The 16,989-nt window shown below is 45.0% G+C and overlaps 1 protein-coding gene across 10 annotated transcripts in view; it reads left to right on the forward strand.

The window, feature by feature from the left end:
• The window catches only part of SORBS1 (sorbin and SH3 domain containing 1), a 145,753-nt gene that overhangs the window by 47,395 nt on the left and 81,369 nt on the right, over nucleotides 1-16,989 (forward strand). For 7 of the 10 annotated variants that reach the window (XM_019471702.1, XM_009277673.1, XM_009277684.1 and 4 more), the window contains exon 1: nucleotides 14,772-14,904. In XM_019471702.1, the coding sequence (XP_019327247.1) occupies nucleotides 14,873-14,904 (32 nt within the window). In that variant the 5' untranslated portion in view covers nucleotides 14,772-14,872. Of the gene's footprint in view, nucleotides 1-5,722; nucleotides 5,834-14,771; nucleotides 14,905-16,989 lie in introns of those variants that run through there. The other 3 variants (XM_009277676.2, XM_009277678.2, XM_009277679.2) reach the window with 1 other exon arrangement.

A 16,989-nucleotide genomic window follows, 5' to 3' on the forward strand; every position in this document is an offset into this window, starting at 1 on the left:
TTTTTTTTTGCCCTCCTTTCAAGAGGTAACCAATGGATTGTAGGTGTAAGCAACTGCACATTGCTGAAATTACATCTTAAGGACCAAATCTGAGAGTGGATCAGTGTTGATCTACAAGCTTGGTTCTCTGTGATTGTTGTGAAGATGTACCATGACTTTGTTCCTTTATTTTGCAGTGTTTGTTTGTTTTCTGTTTATTCCTGTCCTCAGCTTTGATCTGGAGATGCAGAAGAATTGAGAAACCAGGATACCTCCTCCGTAGAAATCCCTTTCTCTTCTCCCTTTGTGTGCAGATGTGTTCTTAAACTCTGTGTTAGACTGAGAGCTGCCACCGACCATTCTCTTCAGCTTCCTGCATGCCTATGTGTTTTTTTGGGGAAGGCTGCATTATTGTATTCCTTACCGGTATATGTATATTAGCTGCTTCTGAGCAGTTTCTCTCTGCAAAGCACTGCTGGTATGCTGCCTGCTGGTATGCCCAACCAGAAAGACAGCCACACCCGAGCAAAGAGGGGTGCTTTGCACCAGGCTGGCGCTGCTGCCAGACAGGGTGCCCCGCCTGTGCCGTGAAGCAGTGCGTTGCCTGCACTGCATTGGAGAAGAGGTGAAATGGATTTTGCTGACTCATTTGGGCAGGTAAAAGCAGACTTTCGGGCATGGGCTGAACGAACCTGAAAGAGGAATTTCAGCAGCAGCCAAGAGTTGCTTCTTCTGAGAAGGCAGCTTGAGCTAATCTGTTATGTGCTGACAGTGTTTTCTCAACAGAGTTGAACCCGAGTAGTCCATGTGAGGAATTTGTATTTGGAGATCACATACTATATGGGTTGTGTTTGTTGAGCAGTGGATGAGGAAAGCCACTGGTTTACGTAAGCTCGCTAAGGTGAAAGGTCTGTCAGTTAGAAGAGTTCTTTTTTTATATTGGAGAAAATCTAAACCAGTTTTTAGAGATCAAGATCTACCTTGGAATGTACTTGTGCCTCTTTTGTTGACTTCACTGGGAGTCACATGCTTTTGCAGGATTTGGCCTGGCATGTAGATTAGCAACAGCATCACTGTTGTCTCCGCTCTTCCTGTTGGCCCAAAGCAATGTTCTGTGAGTCATTCCAGTCTGTAGACACAGGCTGAACTCTGTCCATCTGTCCCTAAGCAGTCCATATAGATCGCATACAAACAGTTTGGTAAAATCTAATAAACTATCCAAAAGCCAATAACATTAGAGATAGCTTATCAATAACAGGCTGATTCTCAGTATTATTATTGATTGTAATTAGCAAAAATGTTACCAGAATCTGATCTTTGCTGCACTAGCTGAGGATGGCATTAGACCATGCCATCTTACTAAGCTAGAACTCACAAGATGGAGTGTCTCAGATAAGAAATTTTTAAAAGATCCATTGATAGCTCTTCTTATCTGAACCACAAGTCTTATGACTTCCAGAGTGGAAGAACATAACCATATCTGCGACCAGCTTAGCAACAGTTGCTCAGGTTGAAGACTGGGACCCTTGTCCTCCCTTCCACACTGCTGCTTGTTGCTGTACTGATACTGATGGTTGACTTCACTTGTAGCTTTGCCAGCTGAAGAGTGCATGTGAGCACTGTCTGATCAGCATCAAGAAAATAGATGAGCTTAATTTATCTTCACTGGTTGTTCAGTTTAGCTTGGTGGATTCTGCCTTCTGCGGATTATGGAGTGCTCACATGAATGCTTCTGCTACCAGCACTGCGGGAAGTGGTAACCTCCAGCAGGTGGGATGGTGACAAGCAGTTTTCAATGGAAACACCTTCAAAAGATGGGTGTCGATTTCCAGCCTTAGAGGCAGTATAGACCAGTGAAAAGAGCATTGTGCTAGGAAAGCAGGAGCTACAGTTTGTTCCTGGCACTGATCCTGGTGTTATGTGATCAGGTCAAATCACTTCTCATCCACGCATCTGTTTCCCCTTCATCTGTCTTGTCCATTTAAACTCCTTGGAAAAGGGGCTGCCTGTTCTTATGCGGACAATGGCAAAATAATAATATTTTTATCCTCCTAGTCTTACAGAGCTGCTTAAATTTGTTGTTTTCTAAATGGCCTTTAGATCTGAGTACCATTTGTTGGGTTTTTTTCTTTCCAACCCCTTTGCTTTTCCATTGCAAAGCTGGCCCCACACTGGTGTGTTTGATTATGTTTTCATTGCCATTGTACTTGCTTTGATTCTGCAGCTCAGTGCCCAAAGCACAGGGTGCTGTACAAACAACATGATGAAGTCAAGCAGGGTCAGCCCCTTTCTCTTTTTACCTTGAAAACAATGTGAAACTCCTACGTTTCTTTTGCTTGGCACCTCCAGTTCTTGAGCTCAAGGCTGTGTGTGTGCTGCCCTCCTGTCGTGTTCAGGTGTGAGATCACTTGGACAGTGTTTTCCGTTGCTGCCTATGGGGATACTGGAAGCTGTGCTGTCTGCTTGGTTGTGTGTGAGATCAAGCTGTGAAGCGTGGAAGATTAATGCAAGAATAGCAGCGTGCTGAGCTGATGTCCGTGTCTGCAGTGGGTTAGTTGTGACTAGGTGCCATTACCAGGGCTCACAAGTGTACGCATAGACTTGTCTTGCTGGATCATGCCTGGCCACTGCCTGCAACAAGGAATTTTCTCCTGTTTCTCACCTCTCCTTTTTGCTTTTGGCAGCATTCCTTTCTCCATGGGGATGCAGTTTGAGTGTGGCCTGCGTCCAGCCCTTTTAAGAAGTGCCAGGTTACTGGCTGTTGATCTGAGAAAGGGAGAAGGAGCTGGATAGCTTCATTCTGCACTACCATAGTATTGTCAGCCACTGTATCAGGCCTCAGCATGAATAGAGCAGCCTCCAGGAACACCCGTAAAAATGTGGACCTTGGTACTTTTGTACTTTAGGCTCATCCCCATCTTGTTCCTGCTGTTCCCTTCCCATGCCACTCTGAAAAGCCCCTTACGGCAGGTTTGGGTACCAGGACAGACTGAGGCTGTAGCTTGTGAACTACACAAACTGCAGTTTTCCCTAAACCACAGAGATTTATTTGACTGCGGATCTGAACACTCTAAACCCAGGGAGTGTTTAGAGTTAGGGAAACCCCTACTTAAAAAAACCCAAATAAACAAAAAAAACCCCAACCCTGCAGGAAACTTCTTTACCAGCAGTGTGGTGATTTTTTTTTTTGGTTTTGTGGTGGGTTTTTGGTTTCTCCTCAGTTTGCTTGATTTCAGCACTCACCTGTTACATTGCCGCATTCATTCAAAGTTTCCCGGTGGGAGCACTGATGCGGTTCTATGCTGCTTTTTGTAGCTGGCTGAGCAGTTCAGTCACTGTTGAGGTCCTGGTGTGCCCGCTGCTTGTGCAGTAAGAGTTCCAAGTACCTTTTGCATTATTTAGTGGAAACTGTTTCAGCAGGCTTTTCTGTTACAGTGGAAATCAAACTCTTAACAGCAGATAAAGCTAGAGCACAGCTGAAGTCTAACAAAATTAAAATTAAAAAATGTTGAAAACTTTTTGGCAGTGTCCTTCGTTTCTGACACTGTCAGCTGCCCTAATTTTGCTGCCACTGACAAGAAGGAAGTTTTGTCACTAACAGCAGTGGGCGTAAAGTTTGTCCAAACTGAATCCTTCTGTGAATCCTGCGTTGATTTTTCACCAGAAATAGCTTGTTGTGGTCCTCCAGGAGCTAATGTGGGGCATATTTCCAAGGGGAAATTTGGAATGTTTAGCTCTCCCTTCTAGATTGGGGCACAGACCAGCCATAACCTGCATCCGTATTCCCCTGTCTTGCTGCCCTCCCTGGCTATGTGCCAGGTTAGAGCCTTAGTTGTAACAACTCTCAGCACCAGAGGAGTTTCTATCAGTTGCTTTTCGTGCCATTTACTCTCTCCTCCCCCTCTCAACCTAGCTCTTAGTCCTTGTGACGAGTAAGGAGTTCTCTGCTTTAGGCAGCTTTTGGTAGCTGGGATTCCAGCCAGCTTCAGCCTTTTGCCAACTCACAAGGACAGGGCAGGTTGGGAAAGCAAACAAACTGTAGTTAATGCCAACCAGGGCAGCTTCTTGTGTTGCAGCAAAACCAAGGCTTGACCTTGCCACTGGAATATTAACTCTCTCATGGTGCATACTCTGGACAACTTCATAGGAAATTTTCTTCCCAGTACTAGCAATAAGCCTTTCAAACGTGTGTCCTTGCATTGATCCCTTTCTACTTGTTGGAGATGAAGAAACTACTAGACTGTCCTGGACAGAAAACTCTAACTTGTTTCAACTTGTGTTTTCCTAGGACTATTCTAGTTTTATTGAAAAACTAGCCTGGTTCTTCTAGGCTCATTGTTTGGGATATTAGCGGGTCTTGAAAGAAGTCTTGAGGCTTGTAAAAACATCATATTATTGGAACTCTGTGAGCATGTTCTGAGATGGCTCCCAGGCAGGGTCCCTGATACTCTATGAGAGTTTTTACCTCTGAGCATCACCTTCTATTTTCTCCATGTCGTTTATGCCCCACCTGCACTGTCATGAGGACATCTAACTGGTGAGGCTTATTGGCTGACAGGCTGGTTGTACCAGGCCCTTGGAGGTTCTGGTCTTGCACTGTTTGTTGAAAGAAACGTGACTCCACTCCCCTCAGAGCTTGAATAAAACGTGCACGAGGATTTGTTCGGTTATACAGCGTAGGCATGTAAGTTTGCTAGTTGGTCTCCTCAAGGTTTTTTTAAAGTTGTTGAATACAGGGAAGTATGAAGAAGGCAATGTAGAGAGAGGCCGGGTTGCCCTCTGGAAGAACCCCTTTCTCCACTCAGTACGGAAGAAGCTCAGGGTGACTGGCTGACTAGTTCAGCCTGATAAATGACATGATTAAAGTTGAGTGGTGTCAATATTTACGTTATAAATCAAACTGCAAAGACATTTCACTAAAGCCAGGCTGCTGTTAATGTTATTGAGTGAAACAATAAAGCTGCACAGCCATCTATCAAATCAATGTCAAATCTAACCATTTAGACTTAATATTGGACTGGAGTTAAATAGTCACATTTAGTAACCGTCAATGCATGCAAAAAAATAAGTTGTCCTCTGTGAATTCTGCCTCTGTGGCTGTCTGTCTAGCTGTGTACCCTAACCAAGGAATTTGTCCAAAGACAACCTGATGTATGTTTCTTAGTATGTGTCTACTACCTGCCTTTCCTTCTGAGGGTTTTTATTCCTGGCAGTGGGGAGTTACATTTCATGGCTGTTGTTACCGCTAGCTCCCAGCCCAGGCTCTGTATCGGACAAGCCTATTTATGCATCGGGGATAGCTGCATAAGATGTGTATTCACTTCTCTTTTTCTGCATTTTGCAAACCAGTATACTAAATTAAGCTGAAATCAGCAGTGATTTACATTAGTAACCAGGCTGTAGGTTGTAGGGAGGTGTGAGTGTTTGTGCTATTCAGCTCTCCTTGCTGCTTTGGGGAGGGAATCTCTAGCAGAAAGACAGGAAAACGGATGTGGTTTCAGCCTTCCCTGGAGACAACCGTAAATATCGGTTCTCACATAGGGGATGCTAGGATGTGGATCTGGTCAGCCTGCTGTTTATACTAACTATGCTTCCTGCATGGTAAGCAGAAGGAATTGCTTCATCTAAAAGTAATATTATTTCTGTGAATGGCTGATTGCTTTGGTACAGCCCTCTCGGTAATTGTGTTGGACAGCAGGACTAGTGGCACTAATTGCATTTTCTTCCTCTTTGACTTTTGTAGGTATGTGCTGTTACGTAGCAGTTGCATGTGAAGAGAAGACAGAGTGGAAGTTGCTGTCAGAGGATCCTGTCCTTCTAAGCTGGGCCTGAAGACTTCAGCCAGCTGACTGGCGTGAGTACCCTGAAGGGGAGGGGAAGGAGCACGTCACTGGGAGACCTCATCCTGACTTGGGGCACCAAAATCGTGTCTATCACTTCCAGTGAAGCAGTTTTTCTTCCTAGTAGCAGCCAACCTGGGTTGTGCAGCAGAAAGCTACACGTTGGTGAGAGCACCACTGTATTATATGGGTTTTTTTGGTAGGTGAGCCAGTGAAAAGCTCCAGTTCTTGAAAGAGGATCAAGTACCTGGGTTGTGCAGCAGAAAGCTACGCGTTGGTGAGAGCACCACTGTATTGTATGGGTGTTTTTGGTAGGTGAGCCAGTCAAAAGCTCCAGTTCTTGAAAGAGGATCAAGCTCCAAGTGCTATTTTTGTGGTGAATCATGGATGCATTAGATAGCAGTCCCAGCAAGGATTAAATTCACCTTTGCTGCCATCAGATGTGTTTCTTGTTTATTATCTGCATTTGTGCCATCCTTTTCTGTTTATTTTGATGCTGGTGCCAGTAAATATTTTGTGCCTCAGTCTAGGTCAGAAACATATGGAGGTAGTGGGATTTTGGAATTGGAGTGAGGGTTAGGTTTTAGGATAAAGACCAAAGTTTAGCAGTTGTCCTTGAATAGACTACAAATCCAGGTTTAGCACTGGTGCTTGCCTGCATGGCAATAGTGAGCTGGATTCGTTGCCTCATCTGTAAGAGGCCATTGGGTTAGGTTTGAGTGGGTGTTGGGTTGTGTGACTTGACTTGGTGTAGGTTTAGAGCAGACAGGAGCTGATGGAGTGGGATCAGGGTTTGGGGGGAATTATGGAGTTGATGACATAAGATAAGGTCAGATCCCCAAGGGGCTACAGGGCTAGATTTAGGGTAGCTGCAGACAGGACAGCTACAAATACTGGTGAAGCTGATTTGTTTTCTTTAGAGGAGATGGTGTGGGGTCTTTGGTACCCTTTGGTCTAAGATTAAGTCCTGGATTGAAAGAGACTTGACAGTTCTGAGATAAGGTTTGATATTCTTACTTGTTTGAGGCAAAAGCGCCTCAGCCTTTGAGAACTCTGCCTTGAAGCAGAAGTCTTAGACACAATCAAGGCTGAGGCTCACATGTCAAGCTCTTGAGACCATTTTTTCCCCTTAGAATGGCTCTGATATGGAGCCTATTTGTGATCAAGAAGGCAAGTGTCAAAGCAGCTGTTACAGAAGACTGAATCTCTGGCATCCCAGAAATGGCAAATACAACTCTTTTGGGCTACTTCTTTCTTTGTTTCTAAAAAGGCTGAAAGCATCAGGGGAGCAGTCTTTCCTGTCTCTCCCCTTCCCTCTCGTCTGCATGGGTGCTCTAGTGGTCTCAAATTTCAGCTCCATATGATCATCTCAACTCCTTTCCCATATAACACTGTACCTGATGTTTGTCTCCATGACAGTCACATCCATACTGACGTTGTGATTCTCAAGGGTTGCTTATATCTCTCTCCTTCAGTGATACAGAGCCCTTCCAGTAAGGCTGCATCAGTCTCTTGCATGCTGAACATGCAGAGGCTTTTGTCAGCCTGACTGCGCTGTGTCTTTTATGAACTAGTCCTCTCTGAGGAATGAAAGTCCAGGCTGTTGGAGAGGAAGCTGGAGAAGCTTTTGGGGTGTATCAAGCCAAGTTTTATGTCATTCTCCTCCTGCTACCTTATAAGCAAAATCTCATGGACCCCACTGTTGAACTGGCACAATTACTTGGTCTCTTCTAGAGATGGGCCGTTTTACAGCAGGGCTGAATATGATCATGTGCTTTGGCTGCAAAAGGGAGAGAAGTTCCCTCCCCTCAGTTTGGCTGTTTTAGAGGGAAGGGAATGCAGTACTTAGTTGTCCTCCAGCCAGAAAGACGCAGTCAGGCATTGATCTGGAAAAAAGAGCATCTCCAAGAAGCCTTGATTCTGAGAGACATGCCTGGGAGTCGCAGTGCTTCATGCTTGTGCTGTGGCTGACGTATGTCATCAATCAAGTGGTGACATCTCCTTTCCTTCTTCCCTTATCCCTGATGCCTGCTCAATCCTACTGGCTGTCAAGTGACATCAAGGCATGGCACGTCTGTGCTTCAAGGAGTGCATAGCATTGAGTACCAGGGCCTGGATAGCCCACATAGGAGTTTGGAGGAGAATGGCTTACTCTTTCGCCCCATTCCAGGTTAGGTGGAGCTCTAAATGGCTCTTTTTACGTTACCTTTTTATATGAGAGAAAATACTGGCTTTTCTGTAGTCTGATGACTCTTTTCCTTTAGTTGTAGGCTCACAGGAACACAGGGAAGTGCTTGTATACCATGCTATTTTGCATTTGTTGTTTTTTAAGATCTAATTAAGGCATTGTGTTGGTTTTTAATGTGACCTGTAATGCGTGCTGCAGATCAACTATTCACTTCAGACCTTTAGTCCAAGCATCTGGCACTTGGCAGAGACAAAACAGTTCCAGGCCTGACAAGCTGGACCAAAGGCATGGGGGGCGGGGGAAATATCTAGCCAGTGCACCAGGAAACAAAGTAAGTCTATGAAAACACAGTGGGGAAATCTTGGCTATATCTTTTGCTGTCATAGGTGGGGGAGGCAAAGTGTGGAAAACGCTACTGAGTAGGTCCAAGGCTCTCTAATTTTTTCTCCTGCAAAGGAGAAAAACTGCCTTTAGAGCATGCAGAGAACTGTTGCAGACGTTGCTAAAGAGTTGCTGTTCTCACTGATGGCCAGATTTCCCAGGGCCCGCTGGTCAATAGCTGCTGCCTTATTCAGTTCCCGAATACATTGCTTAAAGTGAATGCTGAAGGTTACTCAGACAGGCTGCTGTAAGGTGCAAGGAGTCTTCCTTTCGCTACTTCCCCTGGGGACAGAGCAGGATGTCTTCTAGAGGAAGGCATTGCCCAGAATGTCATTTTGTCTCCAGCCAGCTGGTCACACCAGCTCCACACTGGCTCTGCCCATCTTAGACTATGAAAGAGGTTTAAATGGTGCAGCACTGTGCCAGAAACCAGAGCAGTAACAGTGAGAGTGAGTTTATAGAAAGCAGGAAGATGGAGTTTTCATTTTTTCCATTGAACTTTTGGGAACAGATGGAGAGTCGATGAGGCAGAGATGCTGGAAGGGACAGTGTGTTTCAAATGTTTTCCTTAATGTCTTCCCAATCTGCTCATAGATTCATAGCTCCTGCCTGTTCAGTACAGGGCAGTTAGTACAGGATGTGAAAACTTCAATGCCCCCGAGCCTCTGGAGGTGGATGTTCCCCGAGGCCTGTTGATCTGTGTTTTTTGGGCTAAGGAACTTCTGACGCAAAGGGTCGTGGGAGCAGCTCATGGCCTGATGCGCAACGTCTTTGTTTACTTCATTCCAAGTCACCACAGTGAAGGGTCTGGACTTTCTGGATAGAGACAATGACCCAGGAGCATCTTGACTGAGCCCTGTACTGACGCTAATAGGCCAGTCCTGCCTCTCTAAATGGCCAGTGGTTTTTGGGTTTTTTTTTAATCTGGTTAGAAGCCAAGAAGAATCTAATCAGAGCCCAGCAGTGCACTGAGCAGCAGTCATTATCATTACTTAGTCATCCAGTTGCTGTTTCTTTGCTCTGACAAGAAATGTTGGTGTGGTGGGAGGGGATGGGCGAAGATCAGCTTTTGTCTTTGTCTCCTTGAAGAGGTTCAAGTATGTTTCCTCTTAATACACCTATATCCAACTGTTGCCCTTAGAGGACAGATTTAAAGTCAGTGAGGCCTTCAAAACTCTGTGGCAGCCACAGTTTGAGGGAGAGGAATCAACAAGAAAGGGGAACTTAAACCCTCATTAACTCCAAAAGGCATTGACTTTTGACTGTGAATGGTGAGATATGATTACCCTCTCGTTAGCTTTCATAGTTACAAATATAATTGGTTAATAATTCCAGCCAGCTGGCCGAGCTAGAGGCAAATCCAAATTTCTCCTCAGCCCGGTGTTTTGGGCTGTATCTCTACTTATTAATGACACACACAGCAAGTACATTGGGCAGAACTGCTGGGACTTAATTTCCATGAATGCCCAGGCTTGTCTACTGGAAGACATGTTGCTTCTTTTGGCTCTGTAGTTCTGTTCCTGGAGAACAGAGGATCAGCTGTGGGTAGCCTGATTTGATATTCACTTGTCTTTAGCAGTTAGGGGGTAGGGAAAAGCATTGCAGGAAAATACTGAGATGGAGAGAGAGCACAGTCTGCGTTTTCTTTGCTGCTTCTGCTAGTTCTGCTAGTTCCCTTCTTTACTGCACTCCTATCTCTCCTTTTTTACCCTTGCAACCTACCAAATCACTGTCATTGGAAGAGGCAGTAAGCTCAGGTGCTGGCCCAGAGATTATGCTAAATATCAGAGTATTTTGAGTCTGAAGAAAAATGAGAGAATTTTACAAAAATCAGCTTCCTTGTGTGTCGTATAGGAGATGATTTTGTCCTGACAGTACCTTAAGGTTAATTTAAGCTCTACAGCGCAAAGGTTAAGAGCACTGGTAAACAGCTAGTGCCATTACAAAAGCTTTTAATATTGATGGGGCTGTATTCTGTTACTTTCACAGCCAGCGGTGCCTTTCATTGAATGGGGTGCTGGTTGGATCAGTAAGGATGGCTCTGGCCTAAACTAAACTTGTTATATGACATGCCATTGATGGTCTTCTGTAGTAGAGGAACAGAGCCTGGGTTCTCCCGCCACACACAATCCAGTGATCGCTGAGCCTAATCCTTGTGTCCCATGCGGGCACATACACCACAGCACGCAAGTTTTGCTTCCATTTTGCCTGAGTGTAAGTGGCGGTACAGGGTACAAAGGGCTGGAGATGCTTACGTGCAGGTGAGGATGCATGTTTTGTTGATTGCATGCTGTAACTGCCACTAATTTCCTTAGGACTTGGGTAAGCATAGTTGAGCCCTAAGTTTTTTCCCTGCAGTGTTGTATTTAGCAGGTCCTGAATTCCATAAAATTGCTTGGACCAGGGTCAGCAGCTGTTCAAGGTAGATGGGCGAGGTTGTGCTTTCTTTTATGCATCAGAGTTTAAATAGGTCAGTGGGAGCTGGGAGAAACTGCTACTCAGGTGACTGCTAAACAGCTGATCGCTCCCAGCTTGTGTTGGTGTGAGGCAGTGCTTTCCAGCTCCTGCTGAGTTCTCCAGTCAGTAGAAGACAGCAGCGGGAGCCATGCCTCCCACAGAAGTCTCCCTTAAGATGCTGTAGATCCCAAATCCTGGTAAACTGTGATCCTACCAGCTAGTATTTTTTTCTGTTTTAAATGAGGGATCACCAGCCTACAGTATATCCCTTATCTCCAACAGCTAGAAGGGATACTAGGACAGTTCTTCAGTCTTCAGCAAGGAAGCCAAATTATGCATTTGCTTTTCTCAGCTGTTTGAAAAAAATTTTCTAGCAGTTTGTCTTGTAGCCCGTGCTGTTCTCTCTGTACTCTTAGCAGGTTATGTGCTTTCTGTGGTGACATTGGTTCCCGTAGCTTTCAGCTGGGGAGGGCTGAGCTGCAGAGTTCAGGCTCGGGTCTGAGGCATCCAAGGGGATCTGGGTGTTGGGAGGCTTTGGGGCAAGCTAGGGCTCGTCTCTGGTAACAGGGAGGGTACTGTAAAACTATCCTAACCAGAACCTGGGTGGCTCTTCTTGTAACAAAGCAGAAGCTCCAGCCCAGCAGGACAAGGATGCTGGGTGAATGAGTCTGTGCTCATTCACAGTACTGGGTGGAACTCTAGCAGCAGTGTGTTATTTTGGCTGAGTTTTGTCTTGCAGTTCAAACCCCAGAACTCAGAGGGAAGTGAACTAAAAGCACGAGCATGGTGTAAGTTTGCTTGCCTTTGTCCTCCATCTGCAGAACCACGTAAGCTCAATCACTTTTGCATAGCATCTCCTGGATCTATCAGAAGTACCTCCTTTTCTAAACTGCATGTCACAGCACCTCTTTGACCTCTTCTGGTGGCTGGAAAGCCCAGCCCTGTGGCATATTGGGGTGGTATAAAAGAACTAGTACGGCTGTGTGACATTTATCAAAACACAAAACCTGTATGGTTTGTGCAGCAGACTTTCCAGGGTAGCTTATAACTGGAATAACCCACTCCCTCCAGTGAAAGGATTTGTTTATGACTTTGGTAGCAAAACAGACATGATGAGGGTAGGCTTGTCCAGTGGCTACTAGAGCAGTGGTCCAGAACATCCTAGAACTGGCATCTGCCCCTGTTATGCTGAAGACTTCCTTTGTTGTGTAAATTGTTTTGTCCCTTTTGCTATTTCCTTCAGCTGTTACGGTGATGTCTTTCGCAAAGACATGGCTATTATGGGGGAAAAATACAGCAGTGATTGTGCAGCACTAGGTTCCAGGAAAATTGCAATGGATAGTACACTATTACTGTGGGTTGATTGCAAAACAGCAACGCTTCATAAAGCTTTTTATCCTGCACTCAAGGTTGACTTTGGAAACAACCAAGCTATGTGGCCGTGCAGCCATGCAAAGCTTGCTTCCCAGTTCTCCACCCAAGTGGAATAGCAAATTCTGTGAAAATTCAGTTTTCCATCCAAGTGGTTGTCTGTAGCAGAAACTCCTCCTTCCTCGCCAAGCTGTTTGAAGGTTGTCTAAGCTGGTTCCTGCAAAGACCAGAAGTATTTGAGACCCAATCCTTGAGCTGAACTTTCCTATCTAAGTTTGGACCTGAGCCAGCCCCTGGATCCTTCCCTACTTTGCCTCTCCCTAGGTGCCATTCTTTTGTTCACTAGCTGTTATTTTTACAGTATGGTTTCTACTCTTTCAACATTTTAATCACGGTCATTTTTATTACCAGAAGACAAACTATCAGAGGCTTGTTTATAAACCCCTGCTACGCAGCAAGCAGGGCTTCCAACTGACACACTCTCATGTGGTCCAGGCTCCACAACAGACTTGAAGGAGATCAAGGAGGTTATCTTTGGGTGGTGAGGGAGGTCTCCTGTTGTGTACTGTTGGATAAACAAGTATGTTTCAAGATATTGGAGCTGGTAATGGCTGCACAGCTTACTTTGGACAATGTTGTGGGCTTTTTTGTTGGCTTTCCTGCTTTGCTTTTGAGAACAACATGTTTTTTTTAGTTTTTTGGGGGGTTTTTTGCATAGAGGACAGTAGGGTCTGACCATTCTAAACATACTGTTTTCCATCATCCTTTATTCTGACTGTTGATATGTCTGAAAGAACCCTCTTCCTCCTCCATCCAAACCAAATACACCTGACTTTTAAAGGGGCTGGAGTCTAAACCTAGATCCAGACCTGAATTTTGGAAATAGACTGTGATATCTGCTGGGGTAAATGAAACGAAAACCCCAGGTACAAGCTCCCCATCATTAGTCTTTTGGGATGTGGTAGTAAATACGGGCTTGGGGGCCCTTTGTTTACTGTAATTAGAACTACCACTGGCACGTTCACACTGAGGTATGGGGTTGGTCTTAAGTGAAGTAAGATAGAGCAGCATTTTCCAACCTCTTCTGGCCCCTTAGCCAATATACCAAGTCAGAATTGTGCCTGTATTGGCTAACAATTAAATGCTTCATTTGGTGGGAGGTAAGTATTGGGATGCTAAAAGGTGTATTGGGGAGGAAAAAGGAGAGCTTGTGTTGCTGACAGAACCTCAGTCAGCATTTTCACAGTGCATCAGTATGGGTTTACGTGCGTAGGTATTTGGAGACCTTTGTTCTGTGTCCTTCACTAACATTTTACTGAAAGAATCTGAAGTTAGAGTAAGCATTGACCCACACAGTAACCTTTGCTCTACGCCCTTCTGCAATCAGCAACTCTTGCCATCTGTGTTGCTTTCTAGGTCTTGTTTGAATGCTGAGATGCTTGCCTTGCAATAATTTTCAGTACGTTTTTTCAATCTGTGAGTTTGGCAGCAGATCAATGCCTGTACATGCATATTTGAGGAATCAAAATCCAGAGACAGGCTGCAGACAGAGAGACTCTGGAGTGTCAGTCACGAAAGCCAGCAGTGCTTGGTGCACTAGTTGCTGTGGTCTGGTGACAAAGGACAGTATCAAGAGCCTTGAGGGTCTCCTTCAAATTATTTCCACTATTAAGCTACCCCTTGGTCTTGCATGAACCAACCTTCAAGGTCTGATTTCAGGAAGTCTTGGCCCCAGTCGTTTGTTCTGTAGACATTCACCGTGGAAGGAAGGGTGATCCTGTGCTGCTAGTCACCTTCCTTACCAACAGGCTGCCCAGACCTGGGGATTTGTGAGTATACCCTCACCCTCCTAAAAGCTGGCACCACCTCCACTCCAGCGCGGGTCTTGGATTGTCTAAAGGGGAGCCAAGCTGCACTGTAGTGGGGACGCTCCACTCTAGGGACACCCTAGTACAGCTTGTGGCTTAAAAGCTCCCTTGACGCCTGTTATGATGCCCATGGCGTGGGCATATAATATGTAATAGCCATGCAAGCAGTTAGTTTGACTTTGTGTCGTGTCAGGTATTTATGCTACAAATCTCAGCTGCCAAGTGCAGAAACTTTAGCTGCCCCTTCAGCTCCTAGCCATTGAAATAAGATCTGCCACGTCCAGTGCTAATGAAAATATTCCTTCCTTGACAAGCAGATGCTGCCTGGTTTAAAAAACAAAACAAAACAAAGAAAGAGTGCTTTTTCAAGTACTTTCCCTGTACTTCAATATTTCTTCAAGGTCTGCCTGTCACTTCCCTTCTGAAATGCATCCCATACCCGTGCTACCATGGAGTGTCACCTCCAAACTTTCTCTCTTTCCTTTCCCCAGCTCCAGAGCTGCAGGAAGAGTCAGTGTCTTTCGTGATGACAGTGGCAGGGGAGTGACAGGCAGGCTGGGTGAGGGTGGCTGATGGTGAGCAAGCCTAGTGACAGGATGGGGTGACTAAGAACCAGCTGTCTAATTAAAGCACAGCAGTAGGAGGAGCAAAGTATTTAAGGGTGCCAGAGAGAGATGCCTCCACAAATTTCTTGTTACACCTCAGCAGCCAAGTGACTGGGCAACACAGTGAAAGGTTTCCTTAACTCTTTCGTGCCTCTTATGGAGTGAAATCAAGGGACTAAGAAAATGGCACCATTAACTGAAAAGCCTGAATCAAGGTAAGGACACCAGTATGTCTTTTAGTCACAGTTAGTCAAAGCTAGACCTCCTAGAGCTGCTGTGAGCTGAACTCCCAGGACTTTACATGGCAGTGGCTTATGCTAATGTGCACTGAGTGGGTAGGTCTGTTGGGGCAGTACACGCTGATTTTTCAGATTGCTTCTTTCATTTGGATGTGTATTTCTAGTTGCTGCTTGAAAAGAGAGGAGATACCAAGGTAGTCATTACACGGGTTTGTGTTCTCAGTAAGGAAGATGGGCAGGTCCTTGCCTCCTTACCCTAATGACTGGATCTTTCTCCTGACTGTTTTTATGGGAAGGAGGGATTGAAAACAATTCCTGAATGCTGATTCTCAGGCTGTTGCTAAAATTAAAGTGATGAGAATGGGTGTGGAGTTCTCAGTAACATGTGAATTTGGTCACCTGAGGCTGGAGGAATCAGAGGGAATTGAAATGAGGACTGGCTTCTGGAATGTGACTTTCTGCTATTTCTGGAGACACTTTGAATGTCAGACTGCTGCTTAACCCAGCAGTTTGGTTTTCTCAGAGCATTTTCGATACCGAGTAGAGGAGCGGTCACTCTGTTCTTCATTCCAGTGTGTAGGTGACTTTAGTGGCAGCACAGTCCAACAAGGCTAGCAAGCCAGCACTCCAGCCTGAATTCCCTGGCAGGCACAGTTTTGCTGTCTAGCCTTGGATGCGTGACAGTGACCAGCCTTCTGAGTTTTGCTGGGACCTTTTTGTGCCTGATATTCAGGTGGATGAATCAGTTCCCTGGCAATTTTTCTAGTGTAGCAATGCTTCCAGGTTGGCAAAGGCTAAGGAGAATGACCCTGTCTAATTTCAACTTGCACCCCCAGGCTTGTCAAAGGTGTGTTGGAAGTGTTGTATGCCTGGCTCCCCATATGTGTTGGCTCGACTTAGCTTTGTGTGGTTCCCTGGAGGTCATTGCAGTTGTGTGTAAATGAGACCAACTCTCAAACTCATTTTGCTTATTCTGAAAATATAAAAAGCAACCTGTAAGACTGATACATGCACCTTGTTACACTGTGCCAGCTCAGCTGATTTCAGATGTTGCGTGGAATAGAGGCCTGAATCTTCCATCTCTGCGTAAAGTAGGAATATCACCTGTATATCTTGAAAAGTGTTAGATGTTGCTTAGTAGGTGTTTGTGCAGAGCTTCAAAACAGCTAGTGCTAGCAGAGGTCATAACTAAAAATTAATGTTTGGTGTGGTTGCCACAGTGAGCACTCATTAATGCCTGTGCAATTCTTCTGCCTTACGCAACTAGGAATCTCGGGATGTGTCTGGGATGGTATAAGGTGGTCTGTAGCATTAAAGTATCTGGTTTATATGTCAGAGGTGCATCAGAATCTTCTCTCTACCCTCATTTTTGTGAAATGTTTGTAATCTGAATTTGAACTTTGTGATACTAGTCAATCTCTAATTAGTATTTCTACTTAATGCGACTTCCTCTTATTTACTACTTCACTGTTTGGGAGTGTGTGACAGAGGTGAAGACAGTCTTTGTAGTCTTTGTTATACAAAATCATGCAAGAGAAGCTGCTGGATGTTGTTTAGATGATCTAATTGATCATATTTATAGAAAGCCGTTCACTGTAGTAAATGCAATGTAGTGTTTGTGTCCCTCAATCCAGCGGTCAGCTGAATGGATCCATTGTTATACATAATTAGGACTTCTGGAATTGGGTCTGTTTATTTACAGCAATTGTTCTGCAGAGGCACAAGTGGCCTCATATCAGAGGTGTAAGTGATACATACAGAGAGTTAAGTGAAGTACGCAGAGCACCCCAGCTGCACAGCTCTTACAAGTAGTCCCACAACAGCTTGAACTCAATGAATCTTCTATTTCTTCCAGCTGAAGTATAAAACTAGCATCCTCTTGGCGAGGTGCAGCCATTGCAGATTGTCTGAAAGATTCCCCTTTTGCAAAAAGGTAAATCTGGTGTCATTGAATTAATTACCCCTTAACTGTAAATAAATCCCAATTTCGGTAGTTACAAGCTCCCTGCCCAAATTCCTGTATGAGTCTCAGTTAAGTGTCCTGAACGGTCCCAGGTTGCA

The sequence above is a fragment of the Aptenodytes forsteri genome, unplaced genomic scaffold, assembly GCF_000699145.1.
Source record: "Aptenodytes forsteri isolate BGI_AS27 unplaced genomic scaffold, ASM69914v1 Scaffold15, whole genome shotgun sequence".
Lineage (NCBI taxonomy): Eukaryota > Metazoa > Chordata > Aves > Sphenisciformes > Spheniscidae > Aptenodytes > Aptenodytes forsteri.